Consider the following 19,447-nt stretch of genomic DNA (forward strand, 5'->3'; position numbering starts at 1 on the left):
GTGGGGCCTCCTCATTGGCAGGTGAGGAAGAAAAAACACACACACACACACACACACACACACACACACACACACACACATTACGTTCACCCTACACCAGGCCCCACGGCCAAACCAGCCTTGAGGTGAGCAGGTGAGGACCATTACTTGTAACCAGCTGGAGGTCAATGCGGTGCCTTCATCTACTGTATATCACAATAATCCATTCCAGTGCTCATATGATGCATCATTCTGCATCATATGATGCAAAATGCATCACTAGTCATGCTGAAATACTAAAATATCTCAAAACAGATTGAACACAAAAAATAACTCAGGATTGTGTTGATCGTATCCCAAACAACAACAAAATAAGATCTGGTTGTCCCAGAGGTGAAGTGGGCCTTTCAAGACGCGTCGCACTGCGACACGTCTTGAGCTTGTAGATCTGCTATTTTTGCTACTTTTTGAATTGGAATCCCGAATTTTGTTAAGACTTGATTTGGTTAAGACTTAACCTCCATGCCAATGCCTCAGCAGCCCATGATGAGAACGGTGGTGTCGGATATGGCAGATTGGCTATCTTTGCTAGTATATGGGTTTACTGGCCTATATACCTACTGTACTTCGTCCTATGACGAACAGCAAATATAAGCTCACACAATGCATAGGCCAGGCACTGCATTGTGAGTTTGCAGGTTTATTTCTGATATTTATATACAAATAATAACAATTCTGAAATGTGTCAGTTGTCAGTTATGACATGGCCAAAATAGGGATGCCAGGTTTAAAGTAGTTAATGGACATCATTTCCATTTATTTATTTGTGTGTTAGGAAAACACCCAAGAACACAAGTGAATGAAACAGGTTTAAAAATATAATCTTCACCCTTCTGTTCATCATAAGTAAAATGAAAGTCATAGAACAAGCAATGTCAATTTCTTTAATGAATGATAGACAACAAAATAATTTATTAAGAAAATAAACGTACTTCAAAAATATACAGTCATACTCTGAACCGTTGCCACCCTGTTAGAGAGAAACAATGGTCTAAAAGCACATTCATATTGGTGGTGAATTGATTACAAATTCTTTCAGATACACTTTGAGAGAGAGACAAAACTAACGTTGAATAGGATGTAACATTGTTGTAACAAGTAACTTCCCTGAGCAGGAGTCCAAGGATTGAAGCCTGCAGCATACTCCAAGCACAAGTCAAACTTTTTTTTCAGCTTCAGCAGATCAATGAGAACATGACATCATAGCAGAGAAAACAAACAAACATGTTGTCCTGCCGAAGTTCATTTCGGCATTTCTAGCACCTCCAAGATTGTCTAGCCGAACATCACCGCAGAGGCACCGATGTGAGCACCTTGTGTGATTGGTCAGATTTGGTCAGCTCGTGATTTATCGTCTTCTTTCTACAATCTAACAGCAACGCACCATGGACTGGTTTGAAGATAGGGCTGTCTGAGGGTGTACAAAGCTCTGAGACAAATGATGTGTCGGAGGTTATGTAAAGCAAACAGAGGAGATCCACGCCACGATTAAAAAAAAAAAAAAAAAAAAAACAACACTGTATACAGTGTGCGGGTCGAGTGGAGCTGCAGTGAGCATAGAAGCCCAGTTTGCGTACTTCGAAACTGTTTAGCATATAGAAACAAGTTTGCGAGTGAGCTTGTGAATCGGGCTATTTTCAAAATGTTTTGATTGTATTTATTGTTTATGTAATGTGAAATGTTTGACACACTTTTTAACAATTTGGTTAAATGTGGTTCAAACACCAGAGGTAGTTCAATTAGATTATGAAAATAGAATGCCAAAGGAGTTTTTTTTTTTTTTTGTTCAGCCAGGCCTGCTGCAGCTGAAATAAATTTGACTTTGTCTGAAGTATTCTGCTAGCTAAACTATCGCACAGTCACAGAGGCCTCCTGCTGACTAACACAAACTTGCTAGTGACATGACTTGAAACCAAATATGGCTATGGCTTATGACAAGAAAATCTGCGTGGAACATTTCAAAATCCTCTTGTAAGGGTGAGCAAGGCTGGTGAGCTGGCAGTCAGAGCGTATGAAGCGATATCATTTTGCTGAAGGCCATTCCAGCAAGTCCCTGGCAGAGCTGCTGGATTTCTAACTGGGATGCGGGGCTTCTGTTGCTCTCGGACTCTGGGGAGAGGGAAGACATCAGTTGCTGTCATTACTGGGATCATTGCAATGCATTACATTCAGGGTTTGATCTGCAAAAAGAAAAAACAAAGAGGGTTGTTCTTAACGACTCAAGCTGTATATACTTGCTTCTTCGTACAACAACACATTTTGAAAATAGAGTATTTTTAAAAATATTATATTTATTTATTTATTGAAAAAACAGTCCAAAATAGGAACACATGGCACATTTACATAGTTACATTTTTATATTATAAAACATAAAAGACTGGCTGGAAAGTTTGTGGAAACAGGGATAAAACATATCCCCATAAGTGACAAAAATCAACAAGCAGACAAGTTGATAACAAAAACGCTATTTCTACTTTCTTTTTTCAACTTTCGTTTTCATTTCTGGCCAAGATATGTAGGCCTACTTCTGTGCCATCTCTAGGGCTGTAATCTAGCCCTGTTTTAGGGATTCGAACTTCGGGGGGATTTTCCGAACGGACCATCGAACCTTAGATGGTTCGTTCAATTGAATAAAAACCGAACGTTCGAACCTTCGAACCATCGAACGTACTGTACCTTTAACCAGCTAAAACAGTGTAGGAAATGTTTTAAATGCGCTGTTTTATCCATTGAAAACGCGTGGATGCGTGGCCGCATTAACACCTAGGCTAACACTTGGAAAATCCAACCCAATCGGAGAAAATGTTGCGCAGTTTGTTGACGAACAGGCTCAATGTATAGCGGAGTTGCACGGATGATGATTAGACTTGGTGACTGCGTCGGAGCGCGTCGCGTTCAGGCTGAACTGGTCTCGATGTAACAACCCCAGAAATCGCATTATATAATCCTTTAGGGGGTTGCAATGAAATCCATCTTTGCTCATGCTTAGGAGAAAGGCTGTTTAATCTTTGGGTGCATGGATGGGTGTTTGCTGTTCAGAGCACACACACGTCTGTCTCTGCCCAGCTCAGCTGCTCTCACTCTACTGTGATCAAGCGTGTGTCAGCGAGGCTGGTTCGCGGCCCCAAATAGGAGCGGAATTGGAGCGGAGGACGGTCCTTGATCGCTCCAAGCTGTTCTGGTGCATTTTATAACTACTATAATGGTCACCATTAACAGTTAGTGTTTACCGGTAGGCCTAACTTATTTCGAATTTGGCTATCTCTACTACTGTGATATTCTGAATAGGCCTATCACATTCTGATAATTATTTTTCGTGTAAAAAAAAGAAAGAAAAAAAAAGAAAAAAACCTGAACCCATTAATTTCGAACTTCGATTGCCAACGTAACGAACGAACGTTCGAATCCCCGAAGGTTCGCTTGCAGCCCTAGCCATCTCATACTTTGTTTCACGGGAAGAACTTGAAAAACCAGTTCAGCACCCATAACCCTGACTGCCATATCTAACTGCCAAACAATTACCTCCTGCCTCCTCTTCATTTGGATAATCACACAGACCAGCAATGAAAGCCAGTGTACTTGTGGGTTGTTCCTTTTTATTGGGCCTTTTTAGTCTGTGAGCGCCCTACTGTACCGAATCAACTGCCTTTCCCACCCACATGGTCAAGGCAGATGGCCGCCCACCCTAGTGCTTGGCTCTGTCTGATATTTGTTCCAGTCAAGAGGACGTTTTTCCTTCTGTCGCAGTAAATGCTTGCTCAGGGTGTGTGTGTGTGTGTGTGTGTGTGTGTGTGTGTGTGTGTGTGTGTGTGTGTGTGTGTGTGTTAACATGTTGTGATTTGGCGCTTAAATGAAGAGAGAGTTCAATTGAACTGTCAAACTTGTGAACCCATCAATTGCACGGCCGATAAACATTCAAGTTTCCCACCCTCAGAGTAGAGGTCTTCACATTCTTTGTAACAAAGCAAAACAATCCATTTATACATCTCTGAAATTACACGTGGAGTTTGGATTGGGACTGTTTGGGGAACAAAGTCCCAAAATCCAAGTTTGGTAAACATGTCTCTGTCATTTTCCCTGATGGTTCAATAAGGTACTTTGTACCACAGACCACCCACGACAGCCTGGGATTGAGTAGGGCTCATGGTCTACATCGCCTATCACCTCCCTTTATCCGCCCTTTGCCCCATTACTCTACACTGTACTGTCTAATAAATGCATCACATGATAAAGGTCACATGTGCAGGAGGGATGCAGAGTATGAATGTGTGAAAATATACCACTTTAATCACATACTTTTTGAAGAGTGCTGAAAACCCTGACAATTATCTATTTTGATCTATTATTAAATATTATTATTACTATCCATACTATAATTAGGGAGAGCGGTCAGTCAGTGGTCAGTCAGTAGTAGGTCAGTCAGTCAGTCACAAAATGCATTTCCACCTTTATCTCTTCAGCAACTGATCCCAATTTTCACATGACATTGGCCATTAGCATTATACTGACGGTGACCGAGCCCGATTTCCATTTTTACCAAATTCAAGCTATTTATTAGCGTTTCTTCACCACTTCTGTACAGCACAGCCTGTTCAGCTCAGCCTGTTGTCAGGGTTACGGTCCGTTCCTCCAGGCCATGGGATCCCATAGCCCCACACACACCTCTCTCACAGTTAGGAATGTTGCAGTGAAGAGACACTCTCTCTCTCTCTCTATCTCTCTCTGCATGCATGGGTCATGCATGCACCGGGTCATCTTTCAACGGGTATGGAAAAACTATGTGGAGTAAGTGCATACATCCCCATACCTCTATTCACCTAATTTTGCTGTTAAATTATTTGTATCCATCATAAATATACACTCCTCCATGGGCTGCTCCTTACATTATGATGCTCCCACATATTCTCACGCACCAGTTACAGTAACTTTCCCCACAACCCACACATATTTTGGAGCACATAATTATCTTTGAACGGGTAAGGTCTAGTTATTATCTATTTTCTTTTGCAAACTGAGCCTGGGGTAGGGCTCGATAAGCACTATGCTTCTCCCTGTCCCCCTTTCCAGTATCTTGGACACTTTGATATGTCAAATGGACTTGACAACCTGTGCCTTGGACTTATTATTTTTCTCTCTCATGTGATTGTGCCTTGTGATGTTGTTGTCCAAAGAGCTGGAAATAAACTAAACTGAACTAATAAAGAAGACATGCCTCAAAACAATCAAATACAATTTCTGAATCATACTACACATTTTTAGGCATAAACATCACTCTGAGTGTCTGACCTGTGAGTAGTTGAAGACGGGGTGGATGGGCGCGGGCCTGGTGTAGTCGGGAGGGTTTGCCATGGGGTCGTAGCCCAGGCGGGCCAGCATGGGGGCCACGTCGGCCATGTCCCTCACCACGTCGGCAGGGATGTGGCCCACCCACGTGGCCAGGGCGTCTGTGTTGACCGGCCTCATCACCTGGTCTGTGGAGCGTTCCACCCTGCACACACACCACACAAAGACACAACTAAGGATGGGACGATATGAAAATATCATGTCACGATTATTGTGACCAAAGAAATTGCGATTTACGATATAATAAATAAAAAAATCCATTATCCTGGGGCGTAACATTTGCCAAAAAATAGCAGATCTACAAGCTCGTTATTAGCTAGCGTTATTAGCGTTATTGAGCTTGTAGATGTGCTATTTTTGGCAAAGAGATTTGTTATTTAGGTCTGTTTTACGTGGTACTAGGGATGGAAATCGGAATCGGCCAATATCAAAAATCAGCAGGTATGATATCAAACCGGACGAATCGGTGACCGGCAGGTCACTGACATAAATACCGGTTTTATGCCAATTGTGTCTATGGCCCTGCACAGCATGATGCTCTGGTCCTGTGACTAAAGTAAACATTAGCAAGTAGCAGCCAGTCTACTTAGTGGCAGCCTACAGAATACAGATGGTGCTGATTACCTTTGCAATGTAAGGATATATTCCATAATCCTTTGTCAATGTCATCTCCAAAAAGAAGGGGGAAAAAAAGCATGCGTCACCTGCTTTCCTCCTGCCTAGTCCAGACGGTCATATTAGACTGGATATTGTCTGTGATTTTGGATATTGTACTATTGTGATTGATTTGGCATTAGTGATCTTCTAGCTTATTGGTACTCAAATTAAAGTATGTCTTGTAGGCCTACTTGACCTGAAAAGAAAGGGTATTGGAGCAACTCTATTTTCTAGTTCTTAGCTAAAGAAATCGGTATCGGAAAAATCTGTTTTGGCAGGTCAGACTTTCATAAAACCGGTGGATCGGTATCGGCCAAGAAATTTGCAATCGGTCCATCTCTACGTGGTACCAGATATGCAGTTCGGCAAATAAAATGTGAATTGATCCCAGTGCATGACGGAGGATAATTTAAATTAAATTTCCACTGCATGATTGTGAGTATTTTTTATCACAATAAACGATAATAACGATTATCGCCCCATCCCTAGAAAGAACCACACTCAGCTTTATTCCCTGTGGACGTCCGCATGTACACGTCTTTGGTGTCAAAATGCATCTGCAGTAGCAATCCAGTCATGCACGACACACACACTAGGACCACAATGGAAGTAAGCTCTCGAGCTACTTGGGTGTTTTATCCTTTTGACAGACATGTACAAATGGTCATGTATAAGCAGTTTTCTCAATAAGAACAAATCAATTGAAATGGGATCATCCAAAATGTATTAACTGCCTTAAGCCCTATTTTGTACATAAGCTCTTATCAAATAGCTGATCTAAAAGCTTACAACGCATCACATCACTACACGTTGTGAGCTTGTAGATTGGCTATTTTTAAAACCTTCTCAGTTTTGTTTGAGGAATTTTGTACACATTCTTTTGTACACAAGTGGTTAAAACACTGGAGGTAGTTTAATTACAGTATGAAATAGAATGCCAGAGGATTCCGAGCATTCTGTGTAAGCCATGTTCTTCTATTCAGACCAGTATGAAGAGGTCCGGGAAGCCTTCCAGCTCTACCTGCTCTACAGGCCAAAGAACAAATAAGAATGCCTTTCCCCTGGTATCACACACTGGTTTGGACACACCCTACTGTAGATTCTCAAAAACATCAAGCAGAGTAGCACGGAAACATAATCTATATATCGTCGTTGTCGGGTGGAAACCTTGTATGTCCAAAACTGTTCGTTTTCATCATTTACAAAAATGAACTAAACTAGTGAAAACAGACGATCTACAAGCACACAACGCCTCGCACCGCGAGGCGTTGTGTGCTTGTAGATCTGCCGTTTTCACTACTTTTGTGCGACGGCCTTGTCTGATGAAGCAGGGCTTTACTTCGCGAAAAAACATACACACTTGAAACTTGGAGATACGAGGTTTCTGCCCGACAGTGACGATGTAGTGCCCAAACTGTGTCCAGAAAGAGCATCCACCCCATGTTAAAGCATCTCAACCCCAGCCTGTGTTTAAATCACGTTTGAAAACTCACTTGTAGGTCTACTCCTTGGCGTTCAAAGACTCAGGCTGAGAGTTACTGTTTCCACAAGGCAATGTGTCTATAATAAACAGTATGTTGTCTCATGTTCATTGTGTATTGTTTTGCTCTTGGTATTTTAGTATATATATTTTTTTGAGCGGTGCTAACATGCTCCTAGGTCTGGCTTTGTGTGTGGGTCCCTATGTCCATTTGAGCACGGACCTCCATCCATGGAGCTACTGTAACTAACTAACGAAAAAACAGCCCATACAAGGAGAAGTACTGTAAATATTTACCTTCTTTCTAAAAGGATAGATACAGTGTACTGAAAGTATATTATGAGGAAGAGTATTACGAGGAAGACAAGAGCAGCAATCTGCATGCCAATTTGCGTGGGAGAGAGAGAGAGACGTAATTTTAGGCTTTGTAATGACAGATGACAGAGCCACTGGCTGGTTCTCAGACACCCCAGACTGAAAGCGTTAAGTAAACAATGACTGCATTCTAAACGGCATACAATATCCACTTACCATACAAAGTGTGATGTAAGATGAGTTACATATTGTGTTCACACCATGCAGTGTGTCTTCAAGCAACAGGTGTGTATGAGCAGGTTACTAACTGACACTGTATACTGAAATACATGGCTTCAACCAGGCTTCACCCAAACTCCTAACCTGCCAATTTACTGGAGCCAGTTGCAGTAAACGGACTACAAACCCTGTGTGTGTATATTAGACGTCATTAAAGTTTGAACATTTAAAAATTGAATCTAGAAGCTTGTAGTTGTGCTATATTGGAAAAAGTTTGAACATTTTCACCTATAATGAAGTGCCCACAATAGGGACGTCATGGTGAAAGTGGTTAAAAATCAAAAGACACATCAGCTGCATAATTGCCAATATGGATGTCTATTGCTGGATATATTTTCAAACTGATTTATCGGTCTGGCGCTAGCGTATATATATCTGATTGCATTAACAATCTTATGCAATAAAAGATCATTCCATTTGGGCTGTGGGGGGTGCTTAACTCATTTGCTGCCATTTAACAATACCTTCGTACTCCAATCCTGCCAAACTGTCTCCATAGACTTCCATGTAATTCATAGTGCACGGATCATGCACACCCATGCCTAGATAATGCACCACGTGTGTCCACATTGCTCACAGCTTTCAAACAAAAGAATCCGAATGGAAATCCGTTCAGGCATTCATGAGATAGCAGCCACTATGTTTTACACTGTTGTGAGCTTGGAGGTCTGCTACCTGAGTTGTATGGGGGTTGTATGGGGGTTAAACAAGCAATTTCGCGATCGCTATCATGCCTACTAACGTTTTTGGGGTCCAAAAAAAAAATAAAAAAAAAATGATTTTTTTTTTTTTTTTCTTTCAAAATGGCGGCCATTCTCGGGTTCCTCGGGCGTGGCAGGGAGGGACATCCCAAAATTCTCGGGTTCCTCGGGCTTGGCAGGGTATGAGTTAATGTCTGATTAAAGAATACTTGCTTGGTTTTTTCCAATAAATCATGATATATCCTATTTTTTCAAACTATTTGTTAATTCATATAACACATTATATTTAATTTTATTATTATTCGATTAAGAGATTGTTAGTGAACTAACCTCGCGTCATCAGGGTTTCTCGGGGGAAAGTGTAGTCTGTCTAGGACTACAAACATGACGTAAAGTGGTTTCCGCTCCCGACCGGATCAAAACCCCGAAAAGTGAAGGGATCCCAGGCAAGCAGTGAACTGAGACTCCCTCAATCGATTATTCGACTATTCAACTAATCGAGGTCAGGCCTAAACTTCTCATGCTCTTCAAAGTCTCCCGTGCACGGCACACGCGTGCACACTCACTTGGACAGGGACACTCCTCCGGCTTTCCCGATGAGCTCCTCGTGGTGCAGCACGGCTGTGTCCCAGGGCAGCTCCAGGAAGCGCAGCAGCTTGCGCATCTCCTCCTCGGGGTGCAGCACCAGCTGCTCGTAGCGCACGGGCAGACAGCGGCCCTCCGCCTCCCCGCCCTGGCACTGGCTGAACATGGCCTCCACCGCGCCACTCCACTTGGTCAGGCAGTCCCTGTAGTTGTTCAGGTCAAAGCCTGAGATGGTCACCTGTACGAGGAGAGGGGGAGGAGAGGAGAATTGTGTTGCCGTTTCTCGACATTGCTCCATCTAATAAAAGCCCTGAGAATATACAGTATCTATGACATATGTTGGGCAGATACCACTATGTCCATACTTCAAGAGGTTGTGCCATAGTTTTGTACTTTTTCTGTTTTGTATGTGTCTATCGAGTAGATAGACACATTACTCTAATAGAGTAATGTGGTGGGGTTATGCAAATTTGCACATGTGCAAAAGGCCTGATCGAAAAACACAGAGTTAATGACATCATAAACTCATCTTCTCCCCTTTTACCATACATCCAACACTGTGGGTGGGTGTGGCTAACTTCAGCTTGGTCACCACCCACATAGACATAAAAAGGTAGACGCCTCCTGCAGCACTTTCTGTACCCTTTTTTTGAAAATGTCTTCCTCCTAGTATAATCATAATACCTGATCATCATGTATTGGGGGGAAATCATGGCACCCCATCTTTCAGTATGTTGCATGCCCTACTTTATAGTACTACTTCAGTGTCAAAAGAAGAGACAATAGCTGCTCTACCAGCTCACAACGCGTTGCATCATGTAGATCTGCTATTTTTGACTACATTTTGAAAGTGAAAGTGGTCTGTCTGAACTGAGAGATTGTGACTAAAAACTACATTGGATCCATTGGTACACAGGTTCTTTTCTTGGACATACAGGGCTCTATTTTAGTCCATGCCTTACCGCTTATCCCAAAACTTCTTTGCCTTTTTGTTTTTACTATTTTATAAAATATATTTTATTTTATTTCAAATAGCTGATCTAAAAGCTCACAACGTGTCGATGTAGATAGGCTATTTGAATTATTTAAAAAAAAAAATCTAAATAGTAGAAAAAAGGTCAAAGAGGTTTAGGGATAAGGGGTAAGGCATGGACGAAAAAGATAGCTGACAAGGTTTCCCCCCCAACAGTGACGTCGTCAAATAAGAGCACCTTCTATGTGCTGGCTATACCTCACAGAGATGAGAACAACAGGCAAGGACAGTATGTTTGTAACGTAAAAGTCGTAAGGACCTTCGTGGGACCACAGCCCTGAGGAGCTAGCCTAGCTCAGCTAGACAATCCACCCATGTTAAAACAAGGAGGGCATGTACTGCAGTTAGTTAGCTGCATTAGTATATAGTCTGGCCAAGCCAGGTGAGGCTACTGAGGAGCAACCCTGTACGCACCTTTCGTGAGATCATGGAATGGACGGTCGCTCTGCCGTCTCGCAGCATGAGGACAAACTTGGCCTTGGGGAAGATGCGTGCGAGGTAAGCCATGGACTTGAGGGCGAACGGGTCCTTGTTACAGAGACGAGCTGCAGGCTCCCCGTGACCCACTATGATCTGGAATACACAACGTCATACAGAACATCACAGTTAATATTCAGTTAAAACAACCTCAAGTATAAATAATAAAGATCATTTATATAGTGCTTTTAAAACGCAAAGAAACAATAAAAAGGAGCTAAATGCAAAGGAGTGCTGCAAATAAGACCAAGGGCTCAGGAGGACAAGTGGCCTCCTGACTCCATGACTGGAGATATATTTTTAACAATTAATTTTCAAAACTTTTCTGTAACTTTTCTAAAGTATTTTACCCTGTTTACAGGCCTATAGCAATCATAGTATGCCATGAGGCCCTTTCTTAATCCAGTGTGCTGTCAATGCACCAAGACACACTCGGGCAAAGGGGTCACGTGACAAACATAACAGATCTACTGTACAAGCTAACGTCCTGCATACTGTACATTAGGCCATTATTTCCCGTAATGCTAGACGAAATCAATGGCCAAAAATGATGTACATTATATCCAAACATTGTATTGATTCCAAACCTTTACCAGGCCTAGAAAATAGTTTTTTTGGGAACCCTCGTATATACAGTAATTCAACAATAAATGTGACAACACGATGAAGATTGTGTTAAAACGATACAAGGATATGCTTTCAAATTAAACGATGTATTAAGAATGGCAAATGTTCTGCATGTCTAAGTATTTTTGGAGCGGTGTGAAGCACAGCTCCGCTATGAGCAGCAATGTGTGTCCAGTGTCCCACAACAATGTGTGTCCAGTGTCCCACAACTATCTGGTTGAGTTTGAACTGTTTTCGCCACCTAGTGGCGGAAGAAATTACCTCTGGGAACTCAGATTGAGTTGACTTTTTTCAAATTGATTACTCATGCCATGGACACTTGAGTTCAATTATATATATATATATATTTACCTGGAACTGCTCAAATTCACCGCTCCACTTCGAACCGAGGTTTGATTTTTACAATGTGAACAGTACACTACACGGTGGAGGCAACCAGTTAGGGGTTCAATGGGTCAGTTTACTGCTGGGCCAAGCAAACAGGTTTGACTGTTGACCATACGCCAGCTGTCATGTCAAGTGGATGATGTGAAACTCATGGATTTTTTTTAAGTGCTTTTCTGTTTATGCGAATTGACCTGTTTTTAGAAAGACAACTTCAGAAAATAGAATATACCGGTATATGTCATTGAAATATTGAATATTATACAACAGGTAGTTCCGCCGAAGCCGAATTGTTTGAAATAGCTTTCTATCCGTGCTAATAATGAGCATTACCACACGGGTCTAATCAAATGTAAACATCAGCTGTGCCGGGTCGTGTCCCAGCACTATGCTAAGCGGCAACACTAGCAGTTTTCATGTGAAATTCAGGGACATAATCGCGAAATCTGGCATTAAAGATTTATACATTTCAATCGAATATCTTAATTACAATGAAATTACATTGACGTGTTTTTTTGAAGGGTAACTGTTGTATAATCGCAATATTACACTCGAGGATCGGGCTTTATCTTGGTTATTGGCACTTACTGTCTACGGAACTCGGCTGTCGCGTCGTTCCTGCAGCAACGCTGGCGTGCCAATAACCACGATAATGCACACCCTCTCGTGTAATATTGCTTAATTATTGTGTGAGTGCCGTGCTGAACTTCATTTCTCGTTTCCACTGCAGTTCTGTCACAGAGGCAGAAGGCACACTCTGCCGCTTATTTTGCAAGCATGAACGTAGGGGTGGGCGATATGGAAAAATACAATATCACAATATTTTCCCAAGCTGTATCACGATACACAATCTTATCACAATTCTTTTTCACATAGTTTTTTATGGTTATTTTTCAAGTTACTTGACAAAAACTAGACTCGCTGGGTTCCTTTTGGGAGGTCTAAATTGAACTTTACAAGTATGTAACTCTGACAGTATACAAATGAAACCAAATGGACCCTTACGGGTCCATTTGGTTTCATTTGTATACTGTCAGAGTTAAGTGGAGACCTTGACATTTTAAAGTTTGAGAACTTCTGATTTAGACCAAAATGCTGGTTTATTTAATTCGGCAATGAATCCCTGTATTAACGATTACACAGGATTATTTACAAGGCTCCCTCAATTGTATCACGATATATACGATACCTCTGAAAAGGCATATCGTGGAGACATCGTGTCATCTCAACGATAATCATCACCATATCCCTCCCCCCTACGTGAACGTCATCTCACCTCTAACAGGAAGGCCCGCACGGCCGAGTCCAGCACCTGGTCCGTGACCCCGGCCTCTTCCAGCCGCATCCTCTCCTTGGCCGAGCGGCTCCAGGTGGCGCGCATGCCCAGCAGCCGGGGGATGACGCGGGTCTCCTCGCCGCAGCGCACGGCGCCGTGCGCGTCCAGCATGGCGCGCATCAGCGTGGTGCCGCTGCGGGGGAAGCCGCCGATGAAGATGAGCGGTGTGTCCTCGGGGGGACCGGGTGTCGACAGGCTCTGGTTGGCCGAGCCCGGCCCGAACTCGGCCCCCCAGCGGTGGCGCCGCCAGCTCTTGGGCGGACACTCCACCCCGCTCATGCCTAGGGATGGGACGATAATCGTTAATATCGTTTATCGCAGAGGTTAAAGCCAAAAAGGACCCCAAGACTTTTTTTGCAGATCTGCACTGATCTCAGAAATATTCCCTATGGAATCCTCAAGACTGAAATCAGTCCCCAGGACTGAGAACTTATCGCTGTAAAAAACACTCGCAATAATCGTATCGTGGAGATACATTTTTTTCTGTCATGCACTGGGATCAATTCACCTTTTATTTGCCGAGCTGCATATCTGATACCACATAAACCCTCTATAATTTGTAAAAACGAAATAACCTCTAGAAATAACATATTTTTTTCACTTTCTACCAAATCTCTGTCAAAATAGTCGATCTACAAGCTCACAACGCGGTGCAGTGAGCTTGTAGATCTGCCATTTATGGCAAATGTCCCTCCCCAGGATAATGGATGTTGGGGATATTTTGATTAAAGCTATACTGTGTAAGTTGCTCAACTAGTGGTCAGTAGCGTCCGCGTCTTTCGGCCGTTTTTCGCCGCGGACCAGGCCTCACACCCCCGCGTCACCCCCGCGTCTGCCTCCATCTCGCCGAGATCTATCTTTGGAGGGGTCCCTGGTTCCTGTGCGTTCAGGCATTCCGGAGAAACGGAGTGTTTCACCCGAGTATAGATAGAGACACACGGGCGCCTACAAATATGGCCGCCCTATTGTGATAGCTAGCGACCCCACTTCAAGATGTGCTGTGATTGGCCGGCAGTGTATAACCCTCGCTGTGATTGGCCGGTAGTGTATGATGACGTCATTTTGCCGGGAAATCCCGCCCCTGTCACTGCTAGAAGAAAATATATAAAGAGAAGGCTTCAGAAGCTGAAAATAACGGAGTGGGTGTTCTAAAACTTTAGCGATTTAAGAGTTAGGACAATTTTAAGATTTGTTTTATAAAAAAAGTTACATGGTATAACTTTAACGCGATAAATATCGTAAACCCTTACCCAGGTACAGGAGGGACACGGAGCAGAGCAGCACGCAGCCCAACAGCACGGTCGACCTGCTGTTCCTCATGGTTGGTGGTCGCCTAGGAGGGGGTCACAATTATTACATAATCGTCTAATCGTGATTATTTGACATTATCGCAATTATTTTGTCATAATCGTCATAATCGTTTCCATGTTGAAAAAAGTTCATATATTTTTTTTAAGTAAAAAAAGTTGTGGAAATAGCAGATCTACAAGCTCACAACGCGTCGCATCGCGACGCGTTGTGAGCTTGTAGATCGGCTATTTCCACTATCAAAGTTATTTTTTAAGTAGTAAGTTGTCAAATATATCAGTCATTTCTTTGTATATTTAGGTTATGTGTCATATCTACCATGTACAACTTCAAAGCCTAAAAGCCAAACAGAAATGTAATTATCAACGACAAAAACACAATTAAATCGTTAATCGCCAATTATTTGAGTGACAATTAATCGTCATGTAAAATGTCATATCGTGACAGCCCTACCTAGGAGGGGGTCAGATCGACATCAGTGATTCCATGGAGAACACCGGCGGAGCCGCGGAGGACTGAGTTCTAAACCGACCGGTTTAGAACTCAGAGGAACGATGTCTTATTTGTACTTGACAGCCCCAGGAGAGGTTCACAGAGAAGATGACAGCGACGGGGTGGGGCCCTCTGGTATGCAGACAAAAAGGTGTGGTCGAGGGGGGCCGAGAACAAGGTGTGAACGAGATAGTGGTCCCCCGGGGGGGGATTCTTCTTCACCCTCCTCCTGACCTGAGGCCTCAGCCTTGGGGTTCGTCCATGCCTGCCAGGCTCCTCCACGGCTCACCTATCAGACCTACACGAGACAGCAGAGGAATAATGTTACACACGTGAAGCGAGGCATGATATATTATTAAATAGTATACAACAGGGGTCCAGGACCCCTAGCGGGTCCTCAGAGTTACTACAGGGGGACCTCCAAATCTTTGTGTGATAGAAACATTTTTCCTTCTTTTTTTTTGTTTTTAACCACGTGAACCCTAAGTGTCCTTGTTCTGAGAACTAGCCAAAAATAGCCGATCTACAAGCTCACAACGCTGCGAGGTGTTGTGAGCTTATAGATCGTCTATTTTTGGCAAAGAGTTTGGTGTAGAGGGGGAAAAGAGACGACTAATTACAGAGTGAAAGGTCAGGTTTCAGTAAGTATTGAAGGTTCAAGTGGTTAAATATCTGAAAACACAAATTGACATGAATCCAAAATACACTGACGATTGTGCTGTCAAGCGATGAAACTATATGGAATCTATGAAAAGGTTGTGGGGGTCCCTGCTTCATCTCTCTCTTGACTAAGGGGTCCTTGGCCTGAAAACGCTGAAGACCCCTGGTATACTGTTATTACTGTATACATAGCATAAGTGAGCACACACAAGCCAAGAACTGGGGCTTAAGGCAGCCCAGTAACACTGCTCTCTTATAAGCAGTATTTGAGGCAGGCGCAGCAGACACAAAACGGCCGGGCCGTTTCAACGTCGACTCGGACACACTCACACGGTGTATGCAAAGCCACTAATTGCTACCTCCCCGTGTTTTTCGTTTTCAGTGACAGTCTAGACCGCGCTCGAACGCGAGGCAAACCGTTTCAAGATCACGTTTCAATGCACGGGGCCACGCTGCAACTTCCCACATTCACTTCTGCAATCTGCAGCGTGACGAAGGCTTCACCACCACATCTTTAAAAGCCTATTTATACATTTAGGCCTAGAATTATTGAATGCTTTAACCAGTGAAAAATAGCAGATCTACAAGCTCACAGCGCGGCACCGAGTGCCGCGCTGCGAGCTTGTAGATCTGCTATTTTTGAAAAAGTTGTGAAAATGTGTGCAAATCTTTGAATATATGTATTTTCAAAGAGAAGTTTGTAACTCGAATTTTGCTTCTGGGTGGTCCCTGGAACTAAATATTTTTAGATGGGGGTCCGTGGCCAAATAAACATCATTTTGGGGGTCCTTCACATGAAAAGGTTTGAGAACCACTGACACAGTAGTCTCTCAAGAACAGACTAACTGAGCTCCATTTAAGTGAAAAGGACCTTTTCTTTGACGATGGCTGGCCAGATTGCTGACATAGAAACATAGGGTTTTTCAAAAAACCTTAGAGGGATTCAAAAGACACTTATAGAATCGGGTCAGAATTCTCATTTTCACGATAAAAAAAAAAATAGCAGATCTACAAGCTCGCAGCGCGGCACTCGGTGCCGCGCTGTGAGCTTGTATATCTGCTATTTTTCAATAGTTAAAGCATAAAAGCTTTCCCCACCACATCTGTAAAAGCCTATTTATACATTCTGAGTCAGTTAAGTGAAAAGGACCTTTTCTTTGACGATGGCTGGCCAGATTGCTGACATAGAAACATAGGGTTTTTCAAAAAACCTTAGAGGGATTCAAAAGACACTTATAGAATCGGGTCAAAATTCTAATTTTCACGATTTTTTAAAAATAGCAGATCTACAAGCTCGCAGCGCGGCACTCGGTGCCGCGCTTTGAGCTTGTATATCTGCTATTTTTCAATAGTTAAAGCATAAAATAATGATACACAATGATGTGTACCCGTTCTAAATGGGTTAAATATCGTCTTAACTGTCTGATGCATTTGTACTACTTGCAGAAATAACTATGGAAGGCCTTGGTGACACTTGTCATTGAGGAGAATATTACACAGTACCCAGACTATCTGCTCATCCATAACCATTATACTTAGACGTACAATGGTGTCACACGAAAATTGAATATCTACAAGATTACAATAATGTGTGTATCTGCTACTGTATATTTAAAATAAATTAAAATGGATTAGTTCGATTAACTAAATAAGAAAAAGAGGTTGCCCATCAGCATTGGGGTTTCCTCAGTGGAGTGCTAAAATTAAAGTCCAGTATACATAAAAAGTAGGAATTAAAAATTCCCAAAAGAACACGTACAGCTATGAGTCTTCATCAGAGCATTTGGAGCAATGCTCTGATGAAGACTCATAGCTGAAACGCGTAAGCGTTCTTGTTGCTGTGTGTCAATAAAAAAGTGGAGAAATGTACTTTGTCCTCCACTGATTTAAAGATTTGGATGTACTACCTTTTTGGAATTTGTTATTCCTACTTTTTATAGTTTGATTAACTGTTGCACTCCTACACTAGAGAAAGAAGGGTATTTACTATATTCTTTTCTGTGCATTGGGTGGGAAGATAGCCAGGCATATGGTAGACATGTGTGTGTTTGGAGAGGTAAGTAACCGCTCCTCTCCATCTGGCTAGAGTAGTAGTAATAGCTCATGCATCCTAGTTCTAACATAAGCATCTGCAACCAAGGACAGCACAGATAGGTTTGGGAAACTACCATTAACTTTGTTTAAAACATTTCCACGCAGAGATTTAGCCAACGTACGTGCCACATCATGGAGAGACATACCGTAGGCCCAAGTAGTGCAAATACCTTGGTAGCATGTTTTTCAACAGAGTAAGTTACACAACTATTATGTTGCATAGTTAAGTGGTATTTGTATGAGCTCTGATGAAACTAGGAATTGACCTAGATAAGGCTACACAGCATGTGTTGATCTGAGATAAGCCGGTCCACAAATCTCTTGAATAAAACGCACTAAAAAGATATGGATGTGTAAGTATTTCAGCCACTACTACTACTGTACATAGGATCATGACTACATGTGGTGAGAGTGCACCAAATAAAAATACAGTATAAAAAGTAGTGTGTGTGTGTGTGTGTGTGTGTGTGTGTGTGTGTGTGTGTGTGTGTGTGTGTGTGTGTGTGTGTGTGTGTGTAGACAGGGATTATTATGAAAGCCTGCAGGCTCATCTAATAGCTTTAATATCTGGCTGATGCTAGACAAAGCTCCTATATAATGCATTGAACATCTGGCTGGGGGTGATGCTAGACAATGCTCAGACAAATCTCCTACGGTATATAGGCCTATTAATACCTTCAAAAACATCTGGCCATGGATACACAGTCCGAAGTCCTCAGTCTTCATCCATTTGTTTAACTCTCAGAGGGAGGGTACATGATGTAACCTAACCAAAGGTTATCTTATCAGTCTACTCTACCTTAAACATCTGGATGATGCTATAGTATAGACAAAGCTCCTGGCAGCGGCCCAGTCTGACAGCAGGAATGCAGCCACACTAGCCAGGTGAACGACCCGACCAGCCAGCCAGCCAGCCAGGAAGCCATCGCCAGTTCACAACACTGACTGGAAACGTTACCTCCAAACCAAACAGGGTCTGTCGCCAAAGATCCGATTCATTCATCATGTAACCTATGAAACCGAACCGTTTTATCAACCTAACCGTTCTGTGTTCTTCTAGGCCGCCGGCCCGGGTTCCGAAAACCCACAATGATGGCAACAAAAATTACAAAAACAACAACTACTCACCCATGTCTGCACAGTTCCACTGGAGATCTGAAACGCGTTCGAAGATTGAAATGTCTGCTGGGTCGATTTATTCCGTCTTGTATTGACGATGATTGTCATACATTGGCGATTACAGTGATTACAAATATGAGATCCCCGGGCCGACGTTAACGCGTGTGTAGCCAGCACACACACACACAGCAGAAGTTACAGTGTATCAAGTCAGAACGTCAGGTCGTGCAGCAGAAGTGAAACGAAACGCTGCTGCTGTCTGTCTGGGGGGGGGGGAAAGGGAACATCGGTCGCTGATTGGTCGACGCCAGGGCTGGATTCCACAGCACATCTGTACCGATGCTTCCCATTGGTGGAGCGGAGGATGGTAATAAAGGACCACTCCACCGTGTTTATGGTCCGTGTGTGGGTGTTGCTGGCGGCCTCCTGTGCTGTCAGGAAAATAACAGGGCCCTGGGGGACCTGTGCCATCAATCTATTGGCTTTACAACTGAACTCACTCACACACACACACTCTC

At 42.9% G+C, this 19,447-nt stretch overlaps 1 protein-coding gene across 2 annotated transcripts; it reads right to left on the minus strand.

Moving 5' to 3' along the window:
• Nucleotides 1–909: 909 nt before the first annotated feature.
• LOC308304539 (protein-tyrosine sulfotransferase 1-like) lies at nt 910–19,159 on the minus strand. Of its 2 annotated transcripts, none has more exons than XM_080749163.1 (8): nt 18,939–19,159; nt 15,018–15,354; nt 14,507–14,589; nt 13,197–13,537; nt 10,847–11,005; nt 9,381–9,637; nt 5,326–5,527; nt 910–2,148 (listed from the first exon to the last, which is right to left on the minus strand). In XM_080749163.1, the coding sequence occupies exons 3-8, from the start codon at nt 14,574–14,576 to the stop codon at nt 2,113–2,115; spliced, it is 1,065 nt and encodes a 354-aa protein (XP_080605289.1). In that variant the 5' UTR covers nt 14,577–14,589; nt 15,018–15,354; nt 18,939–19,159; the 3' UTR covers nt 910–2,112. The 2 variants fall into 2 exon arrangements, with proteins under 2 accessions (XP_080605289.1, XP_080605290.1); XM_080749164.1 differs by having other exon boundaries at nt 910–2,219.
• Between the last annotated feature and the right edge of the window lie 288 nt (nt 19,160–19,447).

The sequence above is a fragment of the Nannobrachium achirus genome (genome assembly GCF_963921795.1).
Source record: "Nannobrachium achirus genome assembly, chromosome: 19".
Lineage (NCBI taxonomy): Eukaryota > Metazoa > Chordata > Actinopteri > Myctophiformes > Myctophidae > Nannobrachium > Nannobrachium achirus.